Here is a 27,783-nt window from a genome sequence, read left to right on the forward strand (position 1 = left end):
GGATTCGAACCTCGGCCCCAGACTGTAGCGCCTAGAAGCGCACGGCCACTCCGGCCGGCTTTGTAAATTCCACTTCAAGTCTGCTTTCAGATTTCCTATATATAAACATTTTTTCACAAATTCACCTACGTGTCAAAATTAGAAAATTGGGTATGAAGCAACTGCAAGCATGGTCTGCGTGAGAGATTCCCCGTAAACATTAGCAAGGAAAGGGATTAATTTTGCAGCATATTCAGGACTAGTCCTTGTTTTCTCTGAGAAGCCTTTATTTTATTTTTCAATACGAGGGATGCTTATTTCAGTATCTCTCACTCGTGAGTGTGTACAGAGGTCAAACACGTACATGGTAGTTGAAACCTCATATGTGAGAGCATATTAAATACACGATTTATTTTTCAAATTTTCGTCCGTTGTCTACAGTTTAAACGCGAGAATAGTCAACCAGAGATTGCATGCACGATTGGCATTCGTTCATTGAGTTGATGAAGAATCACTTCGTAGGGTTTTTTGACACACACAGCGCCAGGGAAAGGCTTAACCTGCAGTCGATGACGGGGTCGTTAGGGACAGAGCGCAAGGTAGGATTTAGGGAACGATGGGCGGGTGTTCAAATGGTTCAAATGGCTCTGAGCACTATGGGACTCAACTGCTGTGGTCATAAGGCCCCTAGAACTTAGAACTACTTAAACCTAACTAACCTAAGGACATCACACATATCCATGCCCGAGGCAGGATTCGAACCTGCGACCGTAGCGGTCGTGCGGTTCCAGACTGTAACTCCTTTAACCGCTCGGCCACTCCGGCCGGCGATGGGCGGGTGTTGAACTGTCCTCTTCCGAATATAGCTTCAGTGTCTTATAAATGTGCTACCTCTCTCGGTACAACGCCAAGATCTAACTGGAAGTAATAGGCTAGGCGCATAGTCCTTCCAACAGTTGCACGAGCTGTCATTATTAGGTATTTTGTATCAGTTTCCCTAAGTTTGCTTTACTAACGACAGTGTAACTCTGTTTTCGCAACATCCTGCGAATAACATAGTTAAAGCCAAGGTGGGTGTTTGCCATACGTTATTGCCTTACTTGGAACGTATGTAATTAGACCACGGTTTAAGATGTATCTAAATTTTGACCACAACTTTTTTATTCTCAGTTCGTAACTTAAAGTAGAATGTTCGTGACTGCCTGTCATTTCTGACACACATATTATATATACCCTCCTAGCTTTCTTGCCTTTGGAAACTATTTTCGCTGCAATAATGTCACCTCTGTCTCTTTGATAATGCTGCATTGGCCGTGTTCGATTGTAACGAATAGGTCAAAAATGTTTATATCGCGTTTCTGTTGTCGGACTAGTAGTTTGAGGCAGTAGTCTGGCAACTATATTCTTCGCAAGACTCTCATTAACGCTTGTAATGCAAGTGTAGTATTTTCAGTCGAGTCTGCGCAAATGTTATCGTGTGTCTCTTTCTTCTTCTTCTGCTTTTACGGCCTCATTGGACCACTTCAGTCAATCATTTCTGGTTCTCTTCTTTGGTATTTTCCCCTTCCGAGTGGCCCAGTATCTCTTCATTCGTTCCGATGCTTTTCGTCGTTCCTTATCTGTAAATACCCTTTTCATTGTATATCGTTTGTCAATTTTTGGTTTAAATCTTATTTCTGTGTCCCTCAACTTCTTTAAATTTGGCGTTTTGTTCTGCAAATCATCCAGAGTTATTTTCAGTTCTTCCATATCCTCTCTTATTTCCTTAAGCCATCCTCCTTGTTGTTTCAAATTCCAGAGTTTCTCAATAATTTTCCTTGATAATCTGGTTTCTGGTGTCCTCAGAATGTGACCACAAAAAGAGATCCTTTTCTTTCGTATAGTATCAGTGATGGGCTCCAGTTCTCTGTATACCACTTCATTTGGAACTATCCGCCATTGCCCAGCTTTTTGATATTTCTTATTTATGCATGTTCTAGCAATTCTTCTCTCTACTTTTAAAATTTTGTCAATTCTGTTTTTCTGGGTGACTTTAAAAAGAGTTTCACTTCCGTATGTAACCTCTGGTTGAACCACCGTCTTGTAATGTTTTAATTTTGTTTTAATTGATAGACATTTTTCATTGTACGTAGACCATGTTAGTTTTTGAGCTTTTATCATTTTATTAGTTCTTGCTCGCCATGCAGGTTTCTCGTCCAATTTATGTGTTATAATTTCACCCAGGTATTTAAATTGTTTCACTATTTTAATTTCCCTATTGTTCACTGTGATGTGATCTATTACAAGTGGATCCGTTACCATTATTTCAGTCTTTTCAAATGATATCTGGAGTCCTAATTTTTGTGCTATATTTTGTAAGCTTGTTATTTGTTTCGTGGCTTCCTGAATATTATTAGCTAGTAATGCTAGGTCATCAGCAAATCCCAAGCAATTTAGGTTTATTTTATCTTTCTTAGTTCCAATTTTAATATTCATAGGATTTTCCTTGTACCATTCTCTCATTACATATTCAAGAGCACAATTGAATAGCAATGGTGATAAACAATCTCCCTGTCTCAACCCTGTTTTAATCGTAAATGGTTCAGATATTTCTCCTTTAAATTTTACTTTGGATTTGGTGTTTGTTAAGGTTAACTGTATCATTTTTATTAATTTAGGATGAAGTCCAAAATTCCTTAATATTTTCATCATTGAAGATCTATGGATGCAATCATACGCCTTTTTGAAATCTACAAAGGTTATGACTAGTTGTTTTTGCCTTCTTTTGTAGACATCCATAACTAACTTCAAGGTGATTATCTGTTCTGGGCAGCTTCTCCAGGATCTAAATCCTCCTTGATATTCTCCCAGTTCCAGTTCTAATTGATCTTTACAGCGGTTGTATAGTATTCTTGACATGATCTTATACGTGCAGTCCAAAAGGGAAATTCCTCTATAGTTGTCTGGATTTGATTTTTCTCCTTTCTTATGTAATGGATGTATTATAGCAGTAGTCCAATTTTCTGGTAATTTCTCTTCATTCCAGATTTTTACTATGCATTGGTGTAATGCTATCTTTACTGGTTCTGCTGCATATTTCCAAAGTTCAGCAAACGTTTGATCTTCTCCACTTGCTTTGTAGTTTTTGAGTTCTTTCAAAGCTCTGTAGACCTCATTAATTGTAGGTGGATTTATATTTTCTGCTGGTGTTTTAATTGGCGTTTCTGTGTTTATCTGAAGAAGTTCTGGGGGATCTTCACAATTTAGTAACTTGTTAAATGTTTCTGCTAGAATTTCTGTATTTTTACTATTGCTATGGGCTAGGTTATTATCTTTATCTTTTAACATTAATGTTAAATATTGACACCGCCTTTCTTTCTTTCTTTTTTTTTCGGCTCAGAAGAAACATCTGAGACACACAAACTCATCTTACAGCCCCTAGATTTTCAATTAGTCCATCATCTATCGACATTCTATGTAGGTGTAATATGTAAGCGAGTGGCAATGTAGGACATCAAGGTTTAGTAAGAAAGGCTATCACAATCCTATTGAATTCCCATTGTTTTATTCTACCCTAATCTGACGGACAATAATTCCTTGTGCTTCTCTCTGTCTCTCTCTCACACACACACACTTGTTTCCTTCGTATTTAATATAGTTTTTTCTGACGTATTAACTAACTTTATGACATATGAATTTAGAAGTTACTCTTTTTGGTGTACTGAGAAAGTTTCGAATCATGTCGAGTGTTGTGAATTTTTGTAACTGCTTAAGACTACATGGTCTTATTTTCCGAACTTTTCACAACATCCATTTTCTAAAAATCGCATCGTGGTTCAGTTTACATGTAAAACTATAATCCCCCTCCCGATCATCGTTACCTACTGAGTGAAGACAGATAACAGATCAGAGGCAGTCAAGGTCCTGTGTCTACTCGTAGGATAAAGTACATTTGCCATTTAAAGTAAGCCAAGCACTAATGACTCTCCATAAATGGCCTTAAATCACTCCGGCGCAGTCTTAACTGCATGATATTTCACAATCGAATCACTCACGTTAAAAAAATATTTTTTTCTGTTAGTATCGAGAGGCCTATTCTATTACTTTCACAATACTCCGGAATTGTTTACAGATTAGTACAATTTGGTATTTATTCAAAAACATTTCATATACTGAAAGGCGAGAGAGTGCTTCCGGATATTTCCGTTATATCATCTCTTAATATCAGAAAGAAACGCAATACATTTTTCCTTTGAAACAGAATCATGTATAAATAGCACACTATCTTGCAAAGAGAGGTAGTTTCCCTCAGGGTAAACAACTACCGAATAAGGGCAATACTTAATTAGTCTATTTGTATAAACACTGCATTCTTCCTTCGTTCTCTATTTCTCCATTAAATAAGCTTGTGACGTACGAATCTAGAAGTTATTCTTTATGTTGTACTATGAATGTGAGTAGTATTTATCACAAATATCGAAAAACATGGCTTCCACGACTCCTGTATATTTTTACGTGGTAAATATTTCTAGAAGTTAAAAGATAAAGCATTAATTAAATCATATTCGTCCAAGACCAAGTAGCCACATATAATGATATTTATACAAGGATTCACTCAATACATCTCCTACGCGGGAGCACAATTATCATCTTTATTTCCGTAAATTCAGCTTAGGAAGAGCAGCAGTAGTAGACGCCATATTATTACACATTGCAGCTTTCTCTAGTACAACTACACAATAATTCGTGTATGATTATAAGTCGGTAATACACGTAGTTCACTCGTTTATCGTTTTTCGGGAACGATAAATGTATCTCAACCATGCGTATTACATTCTTCACTCTCCTGCTTGTTATTCTGGTGAAGATCGAATGCTTTGCTTACTACAGGCAGCCATGTGCACCTCATTTGAACGCAGACTCAATGAATTGACCAATCACGAATTGGCGGGAAAGCCTGCAGTGGAAAATCAGCCAATGAGCATGCTCCATTTTCAAACTTTAGTCTGTCTTTGTCCAGGTCCACAACAGACGTTTTGTTAGTTCAACATGAAAGTTATGTGAAAGTTGCGCCATAGTGTAAAATTGTTATTAAACACTCAAGAAACTGCGAAGGACTTCATGCCTGAAAATAGCTGCGATTTTGTCACGGATAAGGTGAGTTTTATCCTGTCTTCCTGCAAATCGTCTTTACGTGATATTTGTAAACAGTGTGTGATGTGTCTAATATCTGCCATTACCAGACAGCGTAAACGAATTTACAGTAAGTCGTTGGATAGCAATTTTAAGACTAAATAAGCTTATAAGTGTAGTGAGCATGAAGAGTTAAGAACCTGCCACTATCAACGTAAGTAGTACTTTGCAAAATTTGTGTCTAATACTATACTGGAAGTTTTTGTTGCGACTATGTTTAGATGACTTCAGTAGCGTTATCGAGTATAATGTGGTATTCTGCGCAACGAAGTGTTGTTAATCGTGTTTGATTTCCAGACATTTTGTGTCAGTAGAATAATTGTAGAAACGTTGTCTTAATCGATTGCTTTGGCGCCAATAGTTCAGAGATCACAGCGTTGTTGCGTCCCAGCATTCGTTTCTGTAATGTACGGGTGCCAAATAAAAGAACAAATCTCAGTTCGCATTCATAAGATTTCCTTGGTAATAGTTACTTATTGCACTTGATATTTTCCGTGAATTCGGTAAAAGGAATATTAGTTTTATTTGTTCCGAAAATAGAAAAATTTAATGATTTTGCGTATCGTATGATAAGGAACGTCCGGTTTTTCGTGCAGGTGATTGTGTAAATCTGGAAGAAATTTATATACGTTTTTGGTTGTAAATATAGAATGTTACATGAAAACTCGCTTTCAAGACACATTATTATTTGTTAGTTAGATCAGGGCAATCTAAATTGCGTGAAATGCCCGTACATAAGTCTGATAACATGTCAAATACGGGGACAGCTTTTTAAATTTCGCACTGTACACAGTTGCGGCCTAAAAGTGTAAATACGTCGCTTTGATTCAATCCATATGGATTATGATGCGTCAAAGGACGTATACTATATTTGAAATTGTGAAAATCCATTTTAATGGCGTATTTTCATTTCTGTAGTTAATGTTGAATGACTCTTTAGCATTGTAAACCTTTAAAATATGTTGAGGAGCAAGCGAGTTGTGACAAACATCTTACACTGTTACGCGGGTGGTCCCTATATTTTCTAGCGTGATGCAAGCCGATACAGTATCAAAAATCCCTAGTAATTTGTTGAGTGAAACCTGTCATCTGGAAGAAAGCAAAGAAAAAGGCAAATCTTTGGCTGTTTATTCACATATAATGCTACAGGCTTTTTGTACAGGTGGTTCCTGTCTTATTACATTCACAGTACAATATCATCTCATTGCTCGTATAATGATAGTTACTAACACTTTGTAAATAAACACACGGGGCGCCCATGATATTGTCTGGCTGTTCACTAAATTTGGTCATTGCACAGTGCTGTTAATGGAGTTCCTAGTCATAGTTGCTTTTAATAATTTTGCTTGTGTAAACATGAGTCAGTTTAATATAGTGGTCCAGTGTTTGTATCATGTCAGTATTGTGTCGGTATAATTATTATCCTGATATGTGTGCATTGTGCAAGTGATGGCCCCTTATCAGAAGTAGTGACTTAAGTATTACTGATTGTCTCAAAGTACTGTGTGCTGATCTTATTCTTCCATTCAGACATCAGATTGTATAGATACCCAGCCTTTGATTTGCATAGTTTTGTTTAATCTTAGTCCCAAATATCTTGCTGTAAATATTATTTTAAGATAATCTATGATTTCAAGAAAATGTAAGATTTGTAGGTTAGCAATGTAAAGTCAACTCGTCTTGATGAACTACAGTCATGCGCCTTCTTGTACTGATCCCATTTTGTCGTGTTGAGGTTCTTTTCAAACTAATTTTAAAAAACTTTTTGTAGAGTTCACCTCCCAGTTGATATGTCATGATATTTCTAACTCAACCCTCCACACTATGTTCAACGTTGTTCTGCTTATGCTGTATTTGTTGCTTTTGTAAATAATGTTCTTTCTGTTCAGTTTTTTTCAGTGTACCTTTTCTACTTTGTCAAATTATTGTTTCACCTTATGTTCATTATTTCTCAGCCTTTCCATATTTTTTGTACCATAGTAGGTAAATGCTGTGGAGGTAGTTGTATACAGACAGCAAATACTGGATAGAAATGTTGCTGGTAATTAAATCGTAGTCCACTGGAGTTTTCCAAACTCATTGCCAATACATGTTGAGTATATGCTTTGTAACATAAAGATGAGTTCCTTATGCACCTGAACTATAGTTAGTTGTGGACTTCAGTTTGGCTCCTCAGTTGATTGTCATATAAGGTGTTGCACATTTGCATAACTTATTTATTTGATACATACATTTGAAAATTCACTAGGGGTTATTATATGCTGTAGTAATGAGTTGGACCACTGAAATATTTAAGTGCTGAATTGTTGTTGAGTGTAGCTAATTTCATAATGTGTAGAACAGCCAACATGAATTTTAAATTATTAGACCCATGTAAATTTGCTGGGCCTTGTCTTGATGCTAAATGTATTCCAGAAATGATATAGAATGTGTTAACTTCCAAGTATGAAAAACGTTGATTGGAGGTTGTTTTGCAAATATTTATGGTTAAATTAGCGAAAATGAATTTTTGGTGGTAACTGTAGATGATACACTTTGACTAAACAGAGTGTTTCCTTGTGAAGAGAGCTGCATAGAACTCGTGCCTGAGCTGGCAGAAAACACTGTGCAGACTTAAAAATAGTTATCTATGTAAATGTTATACACATATCTTGGTTCATTTAGGTTGTGCTGCAGCATTTTAAGAGTTTGTTGTGCACTTGGTGTAAGTTATTGTTGCCTTACAGGTGAAAAGTGCATTTCATTCTCTCTCTCTCTCTCTCTCTCTCTCTCTCTCTCTCTCTCTCTCTCTCTCTCTCTGCCCCCTCCCTTGCCCCATTTTTTTTATTGTATTTAGAGGACAGCTAGATGAAGCTGAATAAAAGTTAAAGTGAAAAATGAGTGCTCATTCAACTTTAATTTTGGCAGTGCAAAGGTGTGAATCATATGTGTATGAGGGATTTCAGTGACCTGTTAATATACACTTGTAGTTAACTGTGAAGTGAAGCTAACTGCTAAATTACATATATCTTGAAGCTGCACTCTCAAACTTAATTCTTCTTTTTTTGAAAATAGTTTGGGAGGACACATACTTAAGTGTGTTTCCATAGTACCACTAAGTACAGTGATGGTTCACAATTTTAGAAGCAAGCTTAGATACTTTATAATTCTTAGTAGCAGCTACCCTTACTGTGACCTAAAGGGAAATCTATGGCCAGTGAAATAGTGAAATTGGTCAACTATGGGTACAGAGTGTAAGAGGGAGGGGGGGGGGGGGGAGAGAGAGAGAGAGAGAGAGAGAGAGAGAGAGAGAGAGAGAGAGAGACCCTTACTGACTTCACCCTCATGCTGAATTGGGGACTAGTGCAGTAGGGGATACAACCCGTCGGCTTTGGACATTGACGTCACAAGTCGCCAATCGAGAAGCGATTCTTCTTAGTGTTGTAGCTCCCTTCACTGGCTGATAAGTGTTTTTGGCTTTTTAAAAAAAAAAATCTCACGAGATAGAATAAACAGATCCACTTTATTAAGCAATCAGTAAAAAAACGAAACTGAAACATAACAGCAAAAGCGAAAATGGTAAACTGCTATCTGGCGACTTGTGACGTCATTGTCCAAAGCCGACGGGTTGTATCCCCTGCTGCACTAGACCCCTGAATTGATTTGCCTGTATTTAGAAATGGCACTTGCAGTGTACAGAAAACAAACAGAATGGTTGAGCTGGTTTTTATGACACTATTCCCAAATATGAGACCCACATTTGCAGTTATTTGTTACTTTTTGGTGCTAGACTGGTTCTTTTTAATGAATGTGGAGGAGACAGGTTGGTGTTGAGAGTAGGGCCATACTAAAAAGAAAGTAAAGGAGATGATGAAGCAAACTGAGAATGGTTGCAGTGGTCTCTTTCAGCCTCTGTTTTCTTTGTTTGTTGCGGTGTGATGTTTTTTATTGTTTTCACTTTTTGTGATAACATACTTCATTTGCAGTTTTGATTTCAAGGCATCATAATAAATGAAACTTTTAAACTGTGTTAACCTTTCATGCAATACTCTGGATTTTGAATTAGTTGTGTACTGATATGGATTATTGTAATAATATGCTGCTATTACTTGAAATAAGAGTAATTCATAAAATAGCAGTTAGAATGCAGTTTTCGGTGATTACTTCATTCAGAGTTTGTCTAATCTTGCCTGAACAAGAATACATACATTTTCATTTGAAAGTTTCATTTAATATGTTCATGACGATGAAATGCACTCACCGCCACACCTCGAAACAAACTATAAAACTTATCTTTCAAAATGAGAAGTATGTTTTCCTTTCAGGACCTATTAGTGTTTATTAATCCATACTGTGATCTTAATTAATTGTTTTCTGTCCTCGGGCAGGTGTGTTGATACATGTAGGGACGGTTGTATTTGGAAACTGCGCAAGTGTTTTTTGGAGTCCTCTTATTCAAAGCCATGGCACAAGGACTCCTTAGCAACAGGAAACGCAGCCGAGATAATTGTGGAACAGACAGTTGCGATTTTATGCCATTACCGAAAAGAGTTAACAGTACGCACTTTGGTGAAAATGTGTACAACAATTTAGTTTCTCAGCATGTTGCACATGCTAGTTTCGAGGGGGAAGACTGGAATGGATTACCAAGTCAGGGGAGTTCAACACACTCAGTGGCTCAGCCTCCCAATTACAGTTATGGTGCAAACCAAAGCAAGAGTAATAATGCAGTGATGAACACAGATATAGTACATAATGGTTACAGCAACCTGACTCCTACACCACCAAGTCAGCAGCATCCATGGATGTCAGCTCAAATTCTTAGTCAGTATACTCCTGATCTCACAGCTGCTGATAATCCATATTATTACGAAAATAACAAACTCCTCTTTGCTTTGTACATGGAGAGAGTTCAGAGGGGTGGTACTCCATTTTATTAATATGTGGCCCATTGCTTCAGAAAAAAAAAAAAAAATTCATTGATGTATTGAATGTTTGTTTACTCGCAGCATGTTAGCTTTAAAATGTATGGCATAGGTAAGCAGTTATTTGTGGATTACACGAGTGTTCTGGATACACACTAATTGTATGGTGCACAACTAAATATCTGTAAAATATATTGTGTGTGAAGTTTTATAGTATGGTCCTGAGTCAATCCACATCGTATTAGCTTTATGTGGATCACGCACAGCATACATTCATTTTGAGAGTCTGGACTTGATTATAAATTACTTGACCATATTTTCTGTATTACCACACATATACTTTATTTTTACAGTCATTATTTATGAGAAGCTGACTGAGTTGATCTGAGAAGCATATGTCTCGTATAACTGTGTTGTATATTTTTACAAGTTACATTCAGCATAACCTATTGTGTAATGTTAGAGTGATCATATAATTATTTTTTCTTTTAACATATTCACACAGGTGTGTGCATAACTGTCTGATGGTTGTTTGCATAGATAACAACATAATGCTATTTAAGGTCAACAAATGATTCCTTGCTGTAGTAAACTTGCCCCTGTTAAGTCGAATTGCTGTATTTATCTATTTATGTATGTATTTATTTGTGTGTATATTTATTTATATATATTTCTTTATTTATTAATATATATTTATTTATTTAAACATATATTTATTTATTTGTACAGGTGTACAATTCATTTTAGCCCATGTGTAAAACCTGAAACTGTATACATATTTTGATAAAAGAAATCCAAAGTTACTTGAAAGGTGCCATAATGTCTTATATACTTCTAACTGAAACAATGTTACTAGAATTAGCTATAAATGTAAGCTATATATGTAGACTGACACATTGCTGTGTTTGTTCCTTATTCAGTTAACATGACTAGTCAAGTAAATTGTCAGCATCACAACAGTCACCTGTTAAATTTCCTCATTTGTTACTAATGTGTTAAAAGCACAAACAGTATTATTTGATATAGCAATGTATGTTTAAATAAAGTGTTAACTGCATCAGAATTGTGTCTTTGATTTAAAAAAAAAAAGGTATGGTTTCTGTGATAATCACAAAGTATATTGATATATATATTTGACGTGTGGTGACAAATATGTGGGATTATTACAATGAATTTTGTCATTCTCCAGTTTGTATAAATTTTGGGAGATTAGGTGCAGTTGTTTTATTATAAAACACACTCGGGAGGGGAGGGGTTGTGTTCACATTGCACTGTGGCGTGATGTAAAGAAGCATTGTCAGTAGCAGTTTTTTGTTAATGAGTTCTAGGAGCTTGTAAATTTCTGTATGCACTAGAGTGAATGTATATCTACAATATCTTTTACTATCTTTGAAAATTATTGCATAATGTCTAAATAAAAAATACTAAAATATTTCAGTAGTTTTTTGCTGTGTCTATGTGCCTAGCTGGGTAGTTGAAACACACATTCTGTTTAAGGAATGCAGTTCTGCTGCATTCATACTTCATTTACAAGTAGCTGAGGATGTTGACAGCCACAAACATATATTTATTGTAGTTCACAATATCCCTAATTCTGAGTAAAATTAAGATATTTTCAGCTCCAGATTCCTTTCTGAAGCTAAAATATATTCCAGTGCAATAAGTAACAAATGGCATACAGAACCTACGTACTTGGACACATGAAAATTTTCATCTTACTCGATCTATTTATTTATTGGTTTCATAGATAATGTCCTCCGTTTCACATTTTGCTCTTGGTAAGTATGCAGTACTGCTAACATTTGTGACAATTCTTGTATGAGTGTTTGAGATACATAAGTCAAAGTACAAGGCACTTTCTTAAGTCTAGCATCAAACTGTATAGTGATAAGTATTCGAGTCTGGTGTAGGACAAATTGTGACTGTGCTTAAAGCAGAACAAGAAACACATTCCATTGACTGATGACCAGTTTAGTTTTCAGGCAACATTAGCACAAATCTCTCAATTCAATAACAGTGCACTGACAGTTTATTATGATAAAAAAAAAAAAACACCTGTGCGCTACCAATACGAAGACACTAGTTGTTTCATAACTGGAAGAAAATGTAATAATTTTGCGTTGTAGCTCTGGTTTTGAGAACGAATGTGGTGAGAATTTTATTTTCAGAATCTTAACTTTTCTGCACACTTTTCATGGAGTTATCCCTCATTCTGGATTAAAATTATTCTTTGAATTTTGAAATAACATAATGGTTCCTTGTGCAGCAGCAATCCTTAGCAATGTGTATGGATGTGCTCATACTGTTACCAGAATATGATAATTGTCTGTTAAATTTACAGCTGTCCTAATTTTCTTTGGAAAATTCATGTACCTGATATTTTCAAACAAACACTAGTACAAAGCCATCAAATTTAAGAAACTTGTAGTTACTTGGAGGAACTGTCTGAATAGTACATATTTATGCAACACTCAGATCATAGAAAAGGGGATAGCTCTGGGAATAATTGGAAAATGAGATTGCTCTGGAAATAATCAAGTATGATGGAGCAGAAGTGGCAAAGGAAATTCTGTTCCAGAGTGTGTAGGAGCAAATTAGTATCCCAGAGGATTGGAAGAACAATCATATATTGGCGTAAGAAGGGGAACAGTTATGACTGTGATAACTACAGGGCTATCTGTCTATCATTAGTAGTCCATGAAGTCTATATTCATATATTGGAGAGTCAACTGAGAAATTGGTGGAGAGGGTGTGGAGGAGCCTGCTGTTAAGCCAGGGCGACAGATGCAGGATCACAGCTACACTTTAAGAACAATTGTAGCAAAGATGATACCAGTGAAATTGATGAATTCTGTGGAGAGTGTGTATGAACAACTGGTGGGAGTGGTTTGTATTCATGGTGAAGGGTCAGGAACATTCCCAATGGAGAATGGACTCAAAAAGGTGAAGCCTGAGCCCCCCTTACACATTAAACGTCTTCCTATATGAAGTAACAAAAACACCTAAGTGCCGCGCGGGGCAGCCGAGCAGTCTGCAGCGCCTTGCCGCGGTTCAAACGGCTCCCCTTTGGGCATGGGTGCGTGTGTTTGTCATTAGTGTAAGTTAGTTTAAGTAATGTGCAAGCCTAGTGACCAATGACCTCACAGTTTGCTCCCATAGGAACTTACCTCCACCACACCTAAGAAGTGAACCCTCAGAACAAAGCTTGGAATATGGAGACTGACCAGTCTACCTGCAAATGTTTCACTAGACAGATGATACAGTGTTGGTGGGTGACATACCAGAAAGACGTCTGCAGGATGTAATGAAATGGTATGAAGAAGTGAATGGTAGCAAATGCGTAGCAAAGTAATGCGGGTATTAAAAAACAATAGACGGGAAGAACAACCCAGTATACTTTGTACTGGAAAGATTCTTGGAAAAGTAGACAGTTTTGAATACCTAGGTGCCATACTTAGTAGTAACGAGTAAAATAAAACAAGAGTTGCTAAATTGAACTAAGAAAGCAGTCTCAATGTACTATCGGGTGAATAACATAGTAGTAGCGAAGAAAGAAGTATGAGAACTAAAATGCAAATTTACAGTGCAGTTATGGCACCAATTACATGGAATGGTGTGAAAGCTCTGCAGTACCAGATAAACACACAAGTTGGATCACTGCCAAAGGAATGTTCATGAGAACAGTAAGAAATCCTAGAAGAGATTGAGAGAAATGAGACTGGCCAAAAGAAATCAATGTATGTGGTGACGGAGGGGTGTCAGATGAGCTAGTATGGGCTTGTTTAAAGAATGGGAAAGGAAATAAAAGCTAAACAAGTATTTGGAATATGTGCAGAGAAGAACAGAATGAGGAAGACCCTGCTTCACTTGGGAGGACTGGATTGAGAAACTGGGACAAAGGAATGCAAAAACAATTGTGGAAATGAAGAAATTGTGTGAAAATATTGTGGAAAGGAAGAAATGGATAGTGAGGGTACCCAAAGCTAGAAAGCATAAGGGAACTGAAGAAAAACTCTTCAATTTTCTTTCTTATATAAAATATGTTTAATTCCTTTCTGGCGTTATTGTTTCATATTCTGTGTATTCAGGAACAGTCTTTCACAGGCATAGTAAATCTCATATCAGATGCCTGGATTTTACTTGTTTGCAAATGACCTACAACACACTTCTCTAGAGCACTGTGGGGACATTTTGGGTCTTGTTTCTTAAGTAGCTATTTGTAGTTCCACATGTTTCCAAGCTTTGCGACTTTCTTATCTATATCGTTTTCATACTCATATGTAATATCACAAGCCAGATAATTGAAAGGCTGACCAGTTCTAATGGTATATTTTTCACTAATTTTTTTCATCTTGTGAGTCCTGTCTTAAAAAAACTATTACTCTTTAGTTTCCTTTGTGAATATAGACTATACAGTGTTTAAAGGCACAAATTGCACCATTTATATTACAGAAGTATGTTTCAGTGTGTCAGATTGTGTAAATTTGGATTCATTTGGTGAATAGTAGAGTACCGCAACAAAATTCCTTCATTTAGATGTGACTATGTTCTGTGCTTGGCGGCTATTCTAGTCATTTCACTCTCTAGCAGCATAGTCTTCCATATCATTGTCTTAGGCTTCACAGCTGGGTCATTCATTTGGTTGTTACTTCATATACATATTGTTTCCATGGCAGACTTTTACGTAGATTTTGTGCTTAGGCTTACATTATGCCCTGGGGTACAGTTACAGGGTGTCAGAGTGCAGCAGTTACTGTTGTGGTGAGCCTCTGTCCTCAGTATCATACTACGAGTGATTGCCTTCTGGAGCACATATTTAAATGTCTGCTGTGTACTTAAGAGTTTCTGTTGCTACTGTTTATTATATGTTAGGACCTCTGAAAGGCTAATCAGTTGCAAAGCAATTATTTGAAGATAGAATGCCTTAATTTGTCAAGTGGTGCCAAATTATGAACGATGAATATCTCCCATGGTTACAGCTGGGCGGTTTCTGGTGAAGATTCAAAACTGCCACCCAACTTAAAACCTACGAGCTATGCCAGGAAATCTACATTCACTTATGTCAAAACTACAAGACTTAAACTGCTTCTTTACTCTAATCTATCTTGTTTCGATGTTATATTTGGTGCCTCATAGAGTGTGAATATATGCCTAATATTAGAAAAAGGCAAGTACTCTGCTGTATGGTTCATAATTGTAATTTTTGGAGCTAGGTATTGAAGCCCCCCACCCCACCTTCTCTCTCTCTCTCTCTCTCTCTCTCTCTCTCTCTCTCTCTCTCTCTCTCTCTCTCTCTCTCTCTGTGTTCTGCAAATTAAATGAAGTTCTTACAACAAAATTCATCACAATTCTCATATGAATCTGAAGCTATTGCCAGATCAGCAGTGGAGTCGTAGTCATAGGTGAGGATGCTCCAGGTTAAATAATGGAGAAGGCGAAAACCATGATCTACTCTTTATTACTAGGTGGAGAGACATCAAGGGGCATTTGTAAACCACAGAGGCTGAGAATAGACTAGCTCATAGATTGACCTGTTGTGGAGCCATAGTGCTACCCAGTGTGATTTCTGATGCTGCTGGATTGCTACAAAATGTTCACATCATTTAGGTAATGACAGACAGTGGGACAAACGAGAAAACCAAAATATTTTTACACAAATATGGCCCATGTGGCATAAAATATGGATTTTGGTTGGATAGGCAGATGGTGACTACAAAGATTCATTGTAGATGCATGTAACGTAAAAAAGGTAGAAAACACTGAAAACTGAATATTATATTGCAGTACGAAAAGGTGTTTGCATTTTAAAAACAAAAATTTATGTCCTTGTTGCAGTAAGGGACCACACTGTGGAACTTGTTAAGTACACTTAACTCTCAGCACGATACCGGTTCTCACAGGAAGCTAACTGAGTATAATTTTACCTAAACTTGTAGACCTTTTTTCTTTTTCTTATCAACGTGAAATGTGGTGTTCATAGTGATTTAGTTTAGGTGCATATGATACGTATTATTATGGGATTGTTGAATATTAAATTAGTTTTTAAGTTATTAGTGGTCTTCATTTGGTCCTTTCTGCAAGAAGCCCACTTACATTGAACATTGTCAAAATACCGTCATTTTCTGATTTGATACCTTGCCATTTTTTTGTTTGTTTCTAGGTTACCTTTGTCTCTTGTCGAGACAAGTTTCGTTTCAAGATGTGCAAAAAAAGTAATTGTATGATACCTATGGCAGCTGTAATATCAAGAACATTTGTACTGAAGGTACGTTGCAGTTTATTTTTCCTCTACTCTTATAAAAAAATTTACAATATTGTTAATTACTTACATATTTTCAAATGCAAGACTTCATGTTCACATTTGCCATTACATAGGTTCTTAATGCGCATGTATTCTGCAGACTATTTTGGGGAAAAAAACTGTGAACCATTACAAATAAGTGCTAGAGCAGTTAAATATAGTAACATGTCAGAGAACATTATGTACAATGTTGTGTTACAAACTGTGATGTATTTGGATTCGAATGTTCATTATTACTGATTTTTTATAGTGGCCAACAAAGCATCCAAGGTTTTGGGAAATGGCTTTATATAGATGCACGAGAAGTGACACCACAGTGCATTCTGGAGTTTGCTGTAATGTTACTCTGTATTAAAATTCAGAAGAGGATGCGTAAAATTTCAGTCAAAAAAAGTGCGTAACAACACAAACAATAATAATGATGATAATAATAATAATAATTGTATTAATAATAATAATAATAAAGATGATGATAATAATCAGCATTTAGTGTTCTCCCATGAATTAAATTTTGAGTACTTAATTTATATTCTTTTGTTTGTAAAATAAAAGTTGTATTCCATACAACTCCCAGCTAACTTTCTGTTGAAAAGTTTGAACTTTACTAGAATGTATGAAAGTGATTGTGGTCATACATTCAGTTTCATAAGGTTACAATGAGTGTAAACTTCCAGTAACAACAGTCTTGTGTTGCGTTGTTGATTACTGAAGAAGTTGAAATAATACCTGATGATGTCAGTGCTACTGCATATTATATGACTTAAGCATGCAGTCACCTTATAATGTATCCACCTATGGGGAGAGAAGAAAAAGACTGACACTTTACCTGATGGTTGAGATTGTCAAGATAAAGGAAAAATATTTGTGAACTGTTGGCTCTATTTATCTGAACAAACTCAAATTGACTTAAAGTAATATTTTATTCAAACATTTCCATTCTGTAATTTTTTCGGTTTGTCATCTACTTAAGTAACGTGTGAAACACAACTGATGTTACATTCTGCTTTAAGGATTTACTAACAGTTTTGTACTTGCCAAAATATGCACAGAATGAATATTATCATTTAAAGTACATTTATTTGTACATTTTAAATTTTATGTGTGATTGAATCATTCGCAAAAATGAATTGATGCATTAGTGTATTAGGTATTAATAAGTATCAAATACAAAAATTTTATTTTGGAAACACACCAAATTTACACTGCGTGATGTAGATTTATGCAACTAAGTATCAAAGTAATGAGATGACAAATCACCCTCTGTCAAAGGAATAGTTGTACACATGCACAAGAATGGGTGCGGGGGAATCTGCATCATAACAAATAACATTGTTACAGCACCATTTTCGGTCATGTGGATTCAATGGAGTCAACTGAACCTACTGATACTGAATGCAAATTTCATTGTGTAACATAAGGATGATGTGGTGTTTGATGTCATACAATTGCAAACTGGAATGGAATGAAACACTGAAAGTTTTTTTGGTGATGTCAGACTGATCCGTAGCATAGCCAAAGGTCTAGATTAGGTTGCTCAGTGACAGTTTGGTCACGAGTTGGTGATGCCATTGAATGTGAATATGGAACCTTAGATGTGGTGACATACTTATTGGTATCGTAATCTGAGGTCCAGTTTAGATTGAAAGGTAACAGTTTAGTGGTGAGTTGGCAAGCTGTGTCGAACGCCTTTGTTAATTCAATTCAGTGTGTTGATTCAAAATGGCCTTATTTTACCAGTTACAAAGTGGGAGGCATTCATTCTACATATCTTCCAGCAACGCAGTGTCAATCTAACAAGGGAACCTCCCCATCGCACCCCCCTCAGATTTAGTTATATGTTGGCACAGTGGATAGGCCTTGAAAAACTGAACACAGATCAATAGAGAAAACAGGAAGAAGTCGTGTGGAACTATGAAAAAAATAAGCAAAATATACGAACTGAGTAGTCGATGCACAAGATATGCAACATCAAGGATATGTGAGCTCAGGAGGGCCGTGGTCGCGTGGTTAGCGTGAGTGGCTGCGGAACGAGAGGGCCTAGGTTCGAGCCTTCCCTCGAGTGAAAGGTTTAATTGTTTATTTTCAGACAATTATTATCTGACCGTCTGTGTCAATTATCAAAGTTCAGGCACTCGTACGTCATCAACTTCGCTCTCCAAAATTCCAGGACATGTTCAGATTTGCTTGGACATATGCAGGATTTGACGGTCTACACATGGAAAAATATGAAAACGTTAAAAACATATGATTTGACAGAGCACAGGGAAAACTGTGCGACTGTGAAACTGTTGCATTCATTTGTTGCAGTTTATGTGACAAACTCTTATGTTTTCATCACTTTTTTTGGAGTGATTATCACATCCACAAGAAAACCTAAATCGGGCAAGGTAGAAGAATCTTTTTACCTCTTCGCCAAGTGTACAAGTTGGGTGGGTCGACAACATATTCCTGTCATGTGACACACATGCCGTCACCAGTGTCGCATAGAATATATCGGACGTGTTTTCCTGTGGAGGAATCGGTTGACTTATGACCTTGCAATCAAGTGTTTTCGGTTCCCGTTGGAGATGCACGTCCTTTCGTCTACTAATTGCACGGTTTTGTGGTGCGGTCGCAAAACACAGACACTAAACTTATTACAGTGAACAGGGACGTCAATGAACTAACGGACAGTCATAACTTTGTGAATATAAAAAAAAAGTAAATTTTTCACTCGAGGGAAGATTTGAACCCAGGGCATCTCGTTCCACAGCTGCTCACGCTAACCACTGGACCACGGCGCTACTAAGCTTACATTATCATTGATGTTGGCTATCTTGCACATGGACTACTCAGTTTGTATATTTTGCTTATTTTATTCATAGTTCCACACAACTTCTTCCTGTTTTCTCGATTGATCTGTGTTCAGTTTTTCAAGGCCTATCCACTGTGCCAAGTTATAACTAAATCTGAGGGGGGTGCGATGGGGAGGTTCCCTTGTAAGTGAAAATGACAAGTATTTGAAGCAAAGGAGTGGTGTACCTGTCCTTCACTGCAGATGTACCCATCAGTCCAGTTGCATTGCTAGGAGGTTGAACAATCACTGCCTTAGTAATATTCTCGAAATAATGTGGGAGTGGGGATCGAAAGTTAAGTGTTCAAGGGATCATGTTCTCCTTCGATGACACGCATTATCACTGTGACCACAATGTGTGGATTTGTCAAGGAGTTGAAATGCAGGCACATCCGTTTGCAAATTTTTGCCCTGCTTTGAACCTTTTCTTGATTTCTTTTACTTCTTTTGCTTCTCAGAAGTAAAAGAAAAGAATTAGGGGAAATTTAGTGAATTCCAGGATGATAGTCTGCACAGCATTTCCCAAGTAACCAGGTTGTGTAAGCGTAGGCTTCCGTGGCCGTTGTCTTCTTCAATAAAATTCTTCAGGGTATCAGACCACATCGTCATAATTTTAAAATGCGCCAACGTTTCGGCCAGCGTTGCAGCTAGCCTTCATCAGGGCCTTACGTAAGGCCCTGATGAAGGCTAGCTGCAACGCTGGCCGAAACGTTGGCGCATTTTAAAATTATGACGATACGGTCTGATACCCTGAAGAATTTTATTGAAGTAACCAGGTTGTGAGTGTTTGTCAAGTAGGTTGAGAGAATACACACAGTTCATGGAACTCAGTGAAGGATACTTTGAGCAAACTGGAAAATTTCATGAACTTTGAAATATGAATTACTTACACAAAATATTCATAGTGATTTTCTTATAGTGGTGATGAAATCTGTTTGCCATTACATGCAGTACATGGAGGAAATTATGTGAACAGGAAACTTTTATTCCACAGATTAAGCATGATTTTTTCCTTCTTGAAAATGTCAGTTGAAGATATAACATTGCAACTTCCCAACAGATTAAAACTGTGTCAGAGTGGGACTCAACCTCGAGACCTTTGCCTTTCATGGTCAAGTGTTCTACTGACTGGGCTGCCTCAGCACAACTCACAGCCTTACTTTTGCCAGTACCTCATCTCCAAGGCTATGTCTAAGCCATGTCTCCACAGTACTACTTCCAGAAGTGCTATTCGTACAGGGTATGCCAGAGAACTGTCAAGTTTCAAACATAGGTGATCAGGTACTGGCGGACGTAAGGCTGTGAGGGTGGGACGTGAGTCATGTTTCAATAGCTCAGTTGCTGGAGCACTTGCTCAAAAAAGGTGGGTATTGTAACATTAATTAATTATTGGAGTACTCAAGCCGGACTAATGGTAAATGAACTTTGAAATTTTTTGTGAAATGTTAAGTGGTATTGTGCCTCATGAACACTGTGGGTTTCCAAATATCCAGTATATTGTGAAAAAATCCACAAAACTTTATAGAGAATGTAGGGTAATCGGGTTTTAAATGAAATATGAGAGTTCCTTAGCAAATGAGTGGGAAGGCAACTGTTGCTATATTATTATTATTATTATTAGTAGTAGTAGTAGTAGTAGTAGTAGTAGTGGTAGTAGTAGTAGTGACACAGAGACATTAAATCTCATTTAATTATCCAAAGCTCCTTTGTACCTTTCCCATACATCAAATCTATACATCTAGGAGGAATGTGTGGCCATTTATAAAAAAAAGTAATATGTTTCCAGATACCTCTTTCCAAATGATGTACCGTAAAAATGTCGTAACCATACTACTGTTAATACTGAAAGATCATTCAAATTATTTTCAATTAGTATCAAACAGTAGAAGGACAATTGCGTAACACTTTATTCAAGGTACAGCCTTAGTGTGTAAAAGTTAAAAATAATTGATACTATCTGTATGTTTTGTTAATCATCTTGATGTTGAAGCTCTTTTGTCTGTGTTTGCTTTAACAGTAACATATGTTTTTGAGTGGGGTCCACCTTTAGCAAAACATGATTTTATTTTTTGTCCCAGACATGTACCACTGCAGTTGCAGCATCATCAGTGTTTTTTTTTTTATTATTATGGCTGTTAAAGATAAGGAATGTTCTTTACTGTTTAATACATATAAATTAGTTTTCAAATCGTAATTACAGGTTTTTGAAGAGCACATAAAATTGTGTTTTCATACCTTCTTACCACATGGTGTGGTTTTCCTGCTGTATTACATTTTTACAGTTACTGTTTTTCATTGCAGTTTGTCACCTGCAACTATATACAACTTAATGTAGGCTAAACATTTATGCAAAAATTACAATTTCTGAACTGTTATGGCTATGTCTGAGATTAATAATTCATGTGAAAGGTTGTGTGTGTGTGTGTGTGTGTGTGTGTGTGTGTGTGTGTGTGTGTGTGTGTGTGTGTGTAGATGTACTCCATAATATGCTCCATCATGTCTATATAAATAGCAACATGTCTTCCATTTTCAGGCACTGGTAGTGCTTTGACGAGATGATGATTAGTCATTAATATTGTACTTCGTCGAAAGTAGTGTAGTGTGGTTGTATTTGCTGGATGAGCAAGAATGTAACCTGGGTAAGTTGTTGATGATTGTACTGTAGTTAATTATAAGAGGACTGGGCATTATTTTCTAATATATTTTTCTTTATTGCAGAAGTTACAAAAATGGATCCTTTTTTCAGTACACAGGATACAATGTCTTTATCTCTCCAAGAGATGCTTGACTGTGACTACAAATCAGATTTGGAAAGTGTTCTGGGGACAGACCTCAGCCTCTCGTTAAGTGGAGAATTTCCTCCGGTAGACTTAGAAGGAGCATTGGGTACTTCAGATGATATGGCAATGTGGCTTACTAATGGCTGCTTGTATAGTGAAAATAGTAACTCGTCCAGTTCAAATTTGAACCTGGATTTACTGGGTTGTGATACTACTGCAGTGAAGTTAAATCCAAGTACTGTGTTGCCAGTGACATTTGTGACTGTTCCTCAGGCACCACCTAAGACTGTTAGTGTTATTGTTAGTAAACCCTTGATGCCTTGTGAAGAAAAGCTGTCAGACAACTTAAACAGTTCAGTGCCAAGTTCTTCAGGAAATACTGTTATGTCCCAAACGGTTTCAGCTTCCACAACCAGAATAGAAACTCCAGTAAACCAGTTGTCAACAGCATTGAATGCTTCAACAGTGTGTCACAGTGTCAACAAAGTCATCACTAAGACCGATGCTTTTCAGTCAGTAATGACAACAAAAAGTGTCCCAAACATTATCAGCAGTACAAAGTTTACACAGAAGGATCATGTTCCTGCTCATCAGAGTAATGCGGATTTAATTGCAAGGTCCTTGCAACCACAGCCTAATAGTAGGAAACGTGACACCAAAAACTTTGATATGGAGTTTGATGAGAGACCTTATCCAAAGCCTGCATACTCTTACTCGTGTCTTATTGCCATGGCTTTAAAAAACAGCAGGACTGGGAGTTTACCTGTATCCGAAATCTATAATTTCATGTGGTGAGTAACAATGACAGTTTTATCAGCTGTAAATTTAAGCTTAGTGTGTAGCATTATGTACTTGTATGTAAAATTTGTAATTGAGATGTTTTGACTGCAAAGAACTCTAAAACTATGGTAGCAGGTCTTCAGGAAATGGCCTGAAAAATTGAACCATCAGACTTATTTTGCCTCCTTATTACCATATTCTTTGAGGAAAAAATTTGTTGTTTCTACAGTTCTGCTGCAGAAAATACACTACCTGTATTTAACAGATGCTGTATTAAGTTGAAGCACCTAAAGATTATGCATCAGTCATCGCCATTGGTGGTGCTGACATTTCTTAGTGTGAACCATCACAGCATCTACTAAGTGTGACTAACAACTTACTTTACAGGAGTAAGTTTTGTGGCCCATTTTTAACATAAAGTTCATAGTTGCACCATAGTCTCTCCATCTGTGTTGTATAGTTTGCTTTTGTCTTTCCCATTTATACCCAGCAGCATGAATGTTATTAGCTCCATTCTTTGTCTGGTGCCTTGCACTTATATTGAGATCCACTGAAATGTACAATGGGTGAAGGTTACAAACAATAGACTAAATAAAATGTTATTTATATTTTGGACAGGGCTTTGAGAATTATGTCAATGAGTAGACAGAAGTATAAATTTGGTTGAGATCCTCTGAATTAATTTTGTAGCACTTAATGAAGTTCAAAATGTGACAAATACCACAAAGAAGGAACATTGTTGTGGTGTCACAAGCAGTAAGGCATTTGCAGATAACTCATTTTCAGCCTCTACATTAACTATTTGGCTGCAGCATAAAATTTCAATTCAGTTTTTTGTATTAATTGCTCAGCTGTTTTAAGAAATTACTGCTTTCCAGCAATAATATCACATTTAGTTGTAGTTAAGTTTAAAGTGCTGTGATGTATTTTTGCCTTAGTCTTTACATTTTTCACTGTGTGATGTTGACAAGTTACTGCCCTTAGAAAGTTTGGTCACTGCATATTGAACTTGCTGCTGTACACCCTGTGACTGTACATTGAGTATATGCTATAAAATACACACAGTGAAATAGCCTTTTATACATTGATGTTTTGAATGTTCTTTAGATAATGCTTCAATGTGTCTGTGATTATTTGCCTCTGACTAATACCTCATATTCTACGTAATTGTTTTGGTGTTGCCATCAATGTTTATCATTTATTACATGGTATGCACTTGTAAGTGCCAGAAATAAAATCTCTTCTGACTTGTAATGCATGTTGACAGAAACAATATAATGTTTGTAAACTTAATTGTTGTAGTATGATGGATGTAGTAGTGTTGAGTGTAAAGAAATATTGTGTATCAGGTTGATATGATTGCATTATTGGTGCCCCTGACAGCTGTTAATTGTTTCTGGTAAATACGTTACTATTCCACTTATCATATACACCTTGCACCTAGTAAATTCAAATGAGAATTAAGGAAATGACCTGCATTTACTGTAGATAACATATACAACTCAGAAGTAGCTTCTCTAATGTGTCTTCAGTTGTGCACATTAAGATTTGATTATTTCCTGGATCAGTGTTACTTTGTTGAAGATCACTATCCTCTTGCCTAAGCATGTTTAGTACATTAATTCCTCTTGGTGAGAAAAAAAGAAACTTTTACTCTGTACATTTCCGTGGCAGTTGCTTATCCATCTATACCGACTTCAGTTGCTGACTTTAAAATTATGGTAGTTAAAGGTCTTGTGCCTTTGCATGCAGATTACAGTATAGAGTAAGGGTCTCTCTCTCTCTCTCTCTCTCTCTCTCTCTCTCTCTCTCTCTCTCTCTCTCTCTCTCTGTGTGTGTGTGTGTGTGTGTGTGTGTGTGTGTGTGTGTGTGTGTGTGTGTGTGTGTCAGATTGATGATGGAATGCCACACTACATTACCATTGCCAACGTCCAGCAGGTGGTTGCTCTCATTATTGAAGACTGGTGAGTTACGGTGGTGGCCATGGCCACAGAATTCGGACTGAGTGCCGGAATTGCAACAGACATTCAGTGCTCTCCATACGCTTGTGTCATTTTTTGACGAATGTCTGTTCCATGGACTACCTCAAAAAAGATTTGCATCCTTAAGGATGACCAATAATCTGCTAAGTGTCAGATATTCCTTTCTGCACTAATAACTGCAATAAACAAAATAACATTTTGCAGCCAGAGCAAATTAATCTGTGTTTTTAATCTGCTAATCCAAATTTTTTTTTTTTTTTTTTTTTTTTTACTCTGGATTATTTTCTAGCTGCTCTTCTTTCTCAAAAATTTTGTTCGTCTTCACAAGTTCATGTTTACATTAGAGCTGTGGCAGTTTTTTTCCCAGTTACCTTGTTTACATAGAGACATTTATGCAATTTTTCTTTCTCAGTGTACTTATTAATTATTGGAGTGCTGAATATCAACTATATTGTGAAAAATTCCACAAAACTTGATAGAGAATTAAGGCAATGGGGTTTAATGTGAAGTATAAGACTTCCTATGCGTCTGAGTGGGAAGGCAAATGTCAACTAACATATTATGGCAATATGCTGGCCAAGAGATCGGTGTCGAACTTTTCCACCCATAACATTTGAAAAACTAAAACATCACACAGTACAGCAAGCCGCCTGAAATTCAAATGTAATGCTAGGTGGAAGTTTAGTAGTTATGGTGGTGGAGGTTTGGTAATGGCAAGTGGTTGCTGTGGCTACAGGTCTTGTGAGATGGGCTGAAAACATGACATGCCTTGGCATGAGATTAACTCCACTACTTTTTTTATAGTTGTCATTCCTAAAATAATTTTGAACACAGTACAGTAAAGCTCTGTAGTGTTCAAGCTTTGATTTGATGGCAGTGAGACATGTACATTCATGAACAGCTAAGTTTGTAATACTCATCTTTAAAGCCAATACATAAATGATAATTATGTTAAAGAAGTGCTCATACTGCACACAGGCTGCAAAATCTTCCACATAAGATATGCTGTAAGTTATGTATTTATTTATTCTTGTCAAAAGCCTTGCATAAGAAATAGACAAAAGTAGAAAAGCAGACCAAATACATAAAATTAATACATACATAGGAAATATAGATACAATTTGATGCAAATAGAGCCATATAATAATAGTTACATATAAGCAAATTACAAATACTAAATAGAATCAGACCAAAAATTAGCGACCACAATGGCATTGTCCCTGGCCCACAGCAGGTCCTCCAGTCTGCAGGAAACTGGGAACCTAGGACAAGTTGTACAGGTGCTTGGGGTTTGTTCGGCTCCACATTCACATACAATTGATAGGTCCACAAGATAGTTCCATTTGGCCATATTATCCTTTGTTCTACCCACACCACTTCTTAGTCTGTTACGGGACTTCCACATTTTCCTTTGCCTGGGGGGGGGGGGGGGGGGGGTGCTCCGAAGGAGGGATCCAAGATGCAGTATCTGCATTCCTGGTTTTCCACAGGTTTTGTCGTGCCATTGATGGTGACATACTGTCTTTCATGGAAATTTTTAGAAAGCTCTTCCTAGATTTGAGCCTGCATGGGGGAGGTTGGTGTCCATGCAATAGGTGAGCAGCCTTTAATTCCACTTTGCTTCTCTCTGTATTCACGGCAGCTTCCCGTCTAATATCTGGTGGGGCTATCCTCTCCAGGCTGTAGAGTTTGTAGGTAGATGTTGCTCTCAGGCATCCTGATGTTATTCTACATGTCTCGTTGAGGGCAACATCCACATGCCTAGCATGTCCAGAACTGTACCAAACAGGGCAGGTGTATTCAGTATTAGAGTAACATAATGTGAGTGCGAGATGTTCTGAGTACTTTTGGTTGGGCACCACATCTGCTACTTGTGACTTTTCTGATGATGTCATTGTGGGGGGATACTTTTTGCTTTGTATTTAGGCAGTGCTACCTAAATGTTAGTGTATGGTCCAGTGTGACCCCAGATATTTTGGATTGTGACAGGGCTCCAGCTCCATGCTATTCTGTATGACGTTTAATTTTCTGTTGGCGTCTTTGTTTCATAGATGAAAAGCACATACTTGAGTTTTCTGTTTCAGGTTGTTATTTTGGTAGTATGCCGTGAGAGTGTGAAGTCCATTTGTTAGATGTCTCTCTATTGTTTTGAAACCTTTGACTTGAGATATTAGTGCCACATCGTTAGCATAGATGAAGCTTTTTGTGTTAAGAGGTTGTGGCTTATTGTTGGTATAGATGTTAAACAGGGCTGGTATCAGGATGCAACCTTGAGGCAGGCTGCTTTTTGTATTCTCTATCTACTTTTCTTGCCATCTAGTTTGACGTAGAATCTGTGGTTCTGAGGGAGAGTTCCTAGGAAACTGGTAAACTCATCTCTCATTAGTTGATGTTGTTTGTGCAAAATGATATTGTCCTGCACAGTATCATAAGCTGCAAAGAGATCCATGAATACTGCTTCTGTGACCAGACCCCACTCAAAACCATCCTCAGTATTCTGTGTCAGAATGAGTATTTGTGCTGTAAAATTTGTATCTGGTTTAAATCCAGCTAGTTGTGAAATCAGTTGTGGCTCGATGACAGCGCCGAGACGATGGAGCAACATTCTTTCGAGGATTTTATAAAGATGGCACAAAGAGATATAGGGCAGAAGTTCTTGGATCACAAGCTGGCTTGTGAGGTTTCAGTATGTCTTTGTCCTTCTGTGGGATTTTAGGAATATGTTGTCATGATAGGCTGTTATTATAGCACTTTTGTTTCTGGATGTTGATGGGCTATCCCTATGTTTTTTCTTTCTTTCTTCAGTTGTCTCGTTCAGCAGCACCTGGTGGGCAACTTCATTTGGGGTGATGTTGGGTCTTATTTTGGGGATAGTAGGGTCATTATTGAGTCATTTGAGCAATTCCAAGCTTTTCTGCTACTCTTAGACACCTCAATACTCTCTACCATTTCAGTCCATCAATTTTGAGAGACTTTTCCCAATTGCTGGGATAATGTCTGTCTTAATTTTACTGTATCTTTGTTGAACAGGTCTTCATCAAACAGTCTAAGG

General features: G+C 37.1%; 1 protein-coding gene across 3 annotated transcripts in view; it reads left to right on the forward strand.

Annotated features, from left to right (window-relative positions):
* The first annotated feature begins 4,959 nt into the window (after positions 1 to 4,959).
* LOC126470631 (forkhead box protein A2-B) overlaps positions 4,960 to 27,783 on the forward strand; it is an 83,345-nt gene continuing 60,521 nt past the window's right edge. For 2 of the 3 annotated variants that reach the window (XM_050098606.1, XM_050098608.1), the window contains exons 1-5: positions 4,960 to 5,115; positions 16,216 to 16,320; positions 16,607 to 16,749; positions 21,723 to 21,828; positions 21,908 to 22,760. In XM_050098606.1, coding sequence (XP_049954563.1) covers positions 21,919 to 22,760 — 842 coding nt within the window. In that variant the 5' untranslated portion in view covers positions 4,960 to 5,115; positions 16,216 to 16,320; positions 16,607 to 16,749; positions 21,723 to 21,828; positions 21,908 to 21,918. The remainder of the gene's footprint in view (positions 5,116 to 16,215; positions 16,321 to 16,606; positions 16,750 to 21,722; positions 21,829 to 21,907; positions 22,761 to 27,783) is intronic. The other variant, XM_050098607.1, reaches the window with a different exon arrangement.

Source organism: Schistocerca serialis, chromosome 3, assembly GCF_023864345.2.
Source record: "Schistocerca serialis cubense isolate TAMUIC-IGC-003099 chromosome 3, iqSchSeri2.2, whole genome shotgun sequence".
In the NCBI taxonomy this organism is placed as follows: Eukaryota; Metazoa; Arthropoda; class Insecta; order Orthoptera; family Acrididae; genus Schistocerca; species Schistocerca serialis.